Source organism: Nasonia vitripennis, unplaced genomic scaffold (assembly GCF_009193385.2).
Source record: "Nasonia vitripennis strain AsymCx unplaced genomic scaffold, Nvit_psr_1.1 unplaced0119, whole genome shotgun sequence".
Lineage (NCBI taxonomy): Eukaryota > Metazoa > Arthropoda > Insecta > Hymenoptera > Pteromalidae > Nasonia > Nasonia vitripennis.
This window is the reverse complement of record NW_022279898.1, coordinates 12,530-18,780: the sequence shown is the minus strand read 5'-3', so window position 1 is coordinate 18,780 and position 6,251 is coordinate 12,530. Positions and strand designations below refer to the sequence as shown.

The 6,251-nt window shown below is 31.2% G+C and overlaps 1 protein-coding gene and 2 long non-coding RNA genes across 3 annotated transcripts; 2 read left to right on the top strand and 1 right to left on the bottom strand.

Moving 5' to 3' along the window:
• Nucleotides 1-438: 438 nt before the first annotated feature.
• LOC116418259 lies at nt 439-825 on the top strand. Its single transcript, XR_004228324.1, has 2 exons — nt 439-484; nt 567-825. It is a non-coding gene; the product is annotated as an uncharacterized LOC116418259 (long non-coding RNA).
• A 558-nt stretch (nt 826-1,383) lies between these two features.
• LOC116418260 lies at nt 1,384-2,946 on the bottom strand. The gene is made up of 4 exons (XM_031933297.1): nt 2,909-2,946; nt 2,313-2,473; nt 1,596-2,231; nt 1,384-1,499 (listed from the first exon to the last, which is right to left on the bottom strand). The coding sequence occupies exons 1-4, from the start codon at nt 2,944-2,946 to the stop codon at nt 1,384-1,386; spliced, it is 951 nt and encodes a 316-aa protein (XP_031789157.1).
• Nucleotides 2,947-3,467: 521 nt separating this feature from the next.
• On the top strand, nt 3,468-5,120 carry LOC116418258. The gene is made up of 3 exons (XR_004228323.2): nt 3,468-3,820; nt 4,088-4,259; nt 4,394-5,120. It is a non-coding gene; the product is annotated as an uncharacterized LOC116418258 (long non-coding RNA).
• The last annotated feature ends 1,131 nt before the right edge of the window (nt 5,121-6,251 follow it).

Genomic DNA, 6,251 nt, shown 5'->3' with positions numbered 1-6,251 from the left:
GAATAAGATCAATTTGAGGATAAGAAGGAGCCAAATATTCCATTACAAGGTTGGTTTTTGCATAGATTTTTCTTGGATAAACTAGTGAACGAATCACAATAGTTATCGATTGCTTTATAATTGGTATCATCTTATAACTATTCAAAGTGACATCGGATCTTAAGTCTGTATGGAAACATTTAACCTACAAAATTTATAGGACTTCAATATTTTTTACCAGCAAAAGGAAGTCTTTAGCAAGGAGTTATCATTGTAAACTTATCCAGACAAAAAAATTGACAATTATGTACAACTATTATTACTTGAATTTGAAACTCTCTACCCTTCTGATGCTGTACCTTCCAGGCGCCTTAAAACTAGTAAAGCTACTGATATCATTGTGTGTGCATTCTCAAATATCTTGAGAAACTTGGATCAAGCTAACCAGTGTTTTTGAGTAGCTCGAGATCCTTACAAAATTAAGTCAATGCCAAAATATTACAAAGTAAGCTGCATTTATTTTATTTTATAATCGTTATTTTATTGAGTATAAAAAGTGTTACATAACAAACATTCCTTTTTTGCAGCTATCAGGAATGAAAATAAAAACTCAATTCAAGAATGAACATATGGATTTATTCAAAGTATGAGGATGCTATACATAAAATATAAGAATAATATAAAATAATTCAAGAAGTCAGCGAGAGCTGTTATAAACTATCAGCATTTAATAAAATTAAAAGTTGAATCTGTTAATGAATTATATTCCGTACAAATAGCAAAATTATCAATTAATTTATATGAAAAATTTCTTTGTAAATAAAATAAAAATTTGAAATGATATAATCGCATTGTATTTTTACTCATCTACTTATTTTGGCAAATGGCTACAACTTTATAGTTTCTCAAGTTAAAATACAAAATTCAAATCTAAATCATAAAACATCTACGATTTTGCTGTTTAGAGAGATCATAAAGAATTTTTAACATATTAATATATTAATACATGAAATGATATCCAAATATAACTTTTTGAGAACTAAATTCATCATTTTTACTGATTTTATTTTTTTTCTCTAATGTACGCAGGCTGTTACATCAAAATTTATTATTTTAGTATTGATTAGCATAAATTAATAAATAAAGTATTAACTATAATTTTCAAGTATTATTTTATAATAAAGTAAAAGATTAAATATAATGACATTAATAGCCATGCATTTAGTCACACCTTTTTATTGAAATAATTTAGACTTCTTTAAATGCATGCATATTTTCTGAACTAATTTTTATTTTATTTTTCTTCTTCTTGTTCGTAATCTTCTTCTTCTGCTTCAGCCAACTCTCTCTCTCTCAACTCCCTTTCTCCTTCGAGCCTTGCCCTTGTGCGGTTGGTGCTTTCTTCTACCATGTTAAGAAATAGTTCTGCCACGTTTTTAATCCTTGTTGATAAGGATTGAGTGGAATTTTTTTTCTTAGTTTACGACCACCCCTAACTCCTCGTTTTCCACGTTTCATACCTACAATTATAATGAACATAATAAGTCATTAACAATTCAAAAAAAAATTATTCTGTAAATATGGGTTAATATTTTGGTATTAAAAATTTTACAAACCATTTTGAGCTTGGTTTCTAAGAGGCAACTCTTCTCTAGCGTTTCCTTGCACTGGGCTTCCCTGATGATCTGCTTCATCCTGTTGTCTTCCTCCAGCGTTTCTTCCTTGTCTTTCAACACCATTATTGTTAAGGTTCTGTAGAGGTCTTCGTTCACCAGCAGCAGCTCTCTGGGGCTGTAATGGTCTTTGTCCAGCAAAGCAATTACGTTGACCCTGCATAGGCCTTCGGGCACCAGCAGCAGCTCTCTGGTGCTGTAATGGTCTCTGATTTCCAGCGATGCCATTTTGCTGACCCTGAATACGTCTTCGGGCACCATTAGCAGCACCTTGGCCCACTATCAATGGTTCCTGTTCAGCGACATCATTGCGCTGGGCCTGCAAAGGGCCTTGAGCTCCATCAGCAGCACCCGGGCCTACTAGCAGTGGACCTTGGCCACCAATGCCATTGCGCTGAGCCTGTAAATGTCCTTGAGCTTCATCAGCGACACCCTGGCCTAGAAATGGTCCCTGTCCAGCTATGCCATTTTGCTGATTCTGCAGAGGTTCTTGTGCATTACCAGCAGCACCTATGCCTAAGAATGGTCTGTGTCCAGCAATTCCATTGTACTGACCATGCAGAGGTCCTTGTAGAATAACTGACATAAATTAAAAATAGAATAGAATAATATAAATTATAGCAAATCAACATAGTTAATAAATTGCAAAGTGTGACTTACAACGATCTGGAGGGTTTTCTATCAACTCCTCCATTTCTCTCATTTCTACGTCTAAATCAGCATCAGGACGATCTTGCTGGTTGCCATTTAAGCTATCATTATCCACTTTGAAGTCGGAATCATCAAGAAATTCTTCTTGATTACCATTCAAGTTTTCATTTCTGTAAATTTAGATATCTTTTTTATTCTTTTTGAATGATTTATAATTTAATTTAATATTAAAAAACGATCATCTAAAGGCTCTTTTGCGTATGCGAAGAAACGACGGAAAATCAAGTTCAGAGTTCCCCAAAGGATTATTATTTAAATGTTTATGTTCACGTAAAAAAAAATAACTCATGTAACTGTAACACCGCCCTTGAGAAACACCGAACTTGGTTTTCCCTTTATTTTACAGATTTTCTTGTACGATTTTGCGAACGCGAAAAAGGGCTTTAGACAGTCTGATCAAAAAACCATTGTTTTGATTGCAATAAAATGAAGAATCGCAATAAAGAAATTACAGAAAAATTGCAACTGGACAAGATTTTACACTTTTTTAAGAATACGTGCGTGCGTTTACTTTGAAATTGTTACTAATACTTTTATAAAAGGACCTTTTCTTACCTTCATTCCTAATTTTCAAATCAGCCATGTTATTCAATAGGCCTTGCCTTTCGCTCATTTTTCAAGAAGAAAACAAGAAGCTTCACAAATCTCTCAGTGCCGATATATGTGCACGTCCGAATCTTTTTTGAAATAACGGCCGGATAGAGACAAAGGACAATGCGGGAGATCATCACGTGCGCTAGGTTGCCGGCTGCCGCGCCGATTTTATTACTATAAGGAGCAATCAGCGCCACGCGTGGTCAAAATTTGAATCATAGTTCCGCGTTCCGAGTTCCGGCCGTCGGACTTTCCCCCATGTACAATGCATGTGACGCAAGACACCGTCTATTCGGACCTCCGAGCTCCGCTTGAGGGCACTGTTGGGTTACTCTACAGTTTGTACTTGCAATAGTACCAATTTTCTTCAACAGATAGTTTAAAATAAACTGCTCAGAACTCAAAACTTAACCTACAAATATTGAATTTGAATATCAGTTTGTTTAATACCCCTCTAACATTCACATATTGTTTATATTTACTTGAATGTTTGATATAATCATGATGTACAAATAAAAGAGTAGAAAAAAGAAGTCGCACGAATTTTGAACAAGGAACAATATTTTATTTATCAGATAAGTTAAAACTTTATAATACCTTTTTATTGATTATTATTATTGAACTGTAATACTTTGTGTCATTTTTATTGGTATTTTTTTTAGGATTGTAATAGGATATTCTAAAAGGTAATAAGTAATCAAATTCAATGACATAAATGCTGTATGCATTTTATAAATCAAAACGACAATTATTCAACAGCTGATAAATGTGTTCATGCGCAACTAAGTAATACAAAAAAATATAATTTGCATGGTGTTGTAACTACTGCGAGTCAAGTGGATAAGTTGACCTTGTTAGTTAAGGTAAAAACAATAATATTTGCATCATAACAAAGAGAAGCATATACATTTTTTATTCGCACACAAAAAATGATCTGTAAGGCTTATTGAGAATCAAATCATACAAGTATTTTTTCTTTCTTTTTTATGCATCGTGTATTTCATTTTATGTGTTTCATTATCGTTCAACAAGTTTATAAATTGTCACAATCATATTCAATTACTGTTTTCATCTTAACGTGCATGCATTTTTATGATAAATTCTAATTTTTATTTTTAAATTTGTTACAGTTGCTGGCAATAGTGAATAAAATACTGTTGGAGATTGTTGGAAAACTGATCAGTGATGCGTGTCTCATGCACTAACTTTGGATGAACTCTACAAAAATTGTATACGTTACTCATGATACTAGAATTTTTGTCAATGGAGATAGACGTTAATCTATTTTATAGTATTGTTGGGGTAAGGAAATAATGTCATGATTAAGAATGTTAAGCTTGAATAATCATAAAATAAATATTTATAATAATACTTATAACAAAAATTCTTATATCTCACAACGATAATTTAAAATGTATATATTATTTTTCAAATAGATCACTCAGATGCGCCCTTCCCAGTGCTCGGATAATGACTGGATCAAATAAGAACAGGCTTTATTTGGTTGACGAATGAAGTAGAGAAGATTTTTTAAGTGAAGGGAACATTTGTATAATAATTCTTTATTAATTTTCCTATACTTATGTCGAAGAAGTTATAATAATAAGTGACAATAGTTTTGGTTATTTTTATAAATTGAGGAAATGATTTCAAAAGTGAATAATTTGAACAAACATCTTGCTGTAACTATATACAAGTTAATATAACAATTAATTTAAAATAATGTAACAATATATGAATTAAAACTTTTTCTGATTTTTTATTTAAACATTTATTTGTGTACCATTCTTTTCATACGCACTGTAGCCTACTTAAGTGGACTATATTTTTTAGATGATGTTTTTTTTTTATTTTCTCCTTACTCCATCATTTTTGTAGATACATAATATATATATATCTTTACATATATTTTATTATATACATATATCTTTTCCATCGGTAGACATCATTTTAGAAAAGGTGCATCAGGTATTATTATTTTATTGATTTTTTATTTTAAAAAACTGATCTTACACAAATCATATATGTATCGTACGTAAATTTTAACTGGATTATTTTTAGATTTAATAGTCTTTTTTGTCTGCCTGTGTTTCTTAAAATGAGTATATATGAATTAAAAATTATAATATAATTCTGCACACATTACACATTACTTAGCTATCAATAAATATGTATACTAGTCTTCTCCGTCTGTCTGTGTTTTTTAAAATAAGTAGATAATGAAGTTGTTTAATTTACACTACAGTTGTAATCTATTTGAATTTGGCGCTCCCCTAGCAGATGGCGCGCGTGCAACCTTTGTTTGCGGATCGCGGATAATCAGCTAATACATACAGGTATATATATAGTCGAATCTGGTGGATATACCTGAACGTAAAACTAAAATCGGCATGTTATTTTAATGGTGCCTATCGCTAGGTGCGGATCTCTTTGTTTCCAGAATCCTCCTCAACAAAAAATCGTGAGAAAACTCCTGTGCATGTGTGAAGAAGGATATTTCTTAGTATCAAAGTAAGTAATTATTATATAATTATTATAAGTCTAGTTTCTTTTTATTTTTTGAAAATTGTATATAAGCAGATTATGTGCTTTGCTAGAAAATTGAGGCTTATTATAAGTGCCCAAGTGTTAATTTTTCTGCTGGGTTGCTCGGTGGGATGATGGGCAGTATATATATCTCAATCAATTATTTCTAATTTCGAAAAAAACAAATTTGGTGCAGGTAGAACAACAATATGTTGAGGTTAGAATTTAAGATACGGACTAGAGTTTTGGAAAATCACCAACCATTCAAATAATAAGCATAACTTTTTGTTGTAATCTTGATGAGTATAATATATACATCATATACATGTATAATGTACTGTATATAATATCTTTACCTGTTATAATCCAATACTACCTATTTGACGCATATCAATTTGCCAGCTCCATAAATTACATTTTAACGTTAACCTCTGCTAATTCATCCATATATTTATTTATTTTATTAGAAAATAACAATAATCTACACGATAGTCGTACATTATCATTTTATAATTTAATAAATAAAGATTGATCACTAGGACCAGTTAAAAACATGAAACATACTGGTAGATTATAAGTACATACATTTTGTAAATATTGTGGATTAGGGTTACTTTCGAATGAAGAAAATTGACATTGATAAATTCGAATGGATATATTATCTGTGATCATTAGTTAAATGTTGTTTATTGACATACCTGTAGAAATACTGTAAAGATCGGGTAGTGGACTATAACAGCCTAACCACCTTAAATTATAAAAGTAATG

Coding starts and splice junctions, on each gene's coding strand:
- LOC116418260 (XM_031933297.1), bottom strand. CDS start 2,946: ATGGCTGATTTGAAAATTAGGAATGAAGGTAAGAAAAG. Junction 2,474..2,908: donor AGGAATGAAGGTAAGAAAAG/GTCCTTTTATAA, acceptor CTAAATTTACAG/AAATGAAAACTTGAATGGTA. Junction 2,232..2,312: donor AGAAAACCCTCCAGATCGTT/GTAAGTCACACT, acceptor AATTTATGTCAG/TTATTCTACAAGGACCTCTG.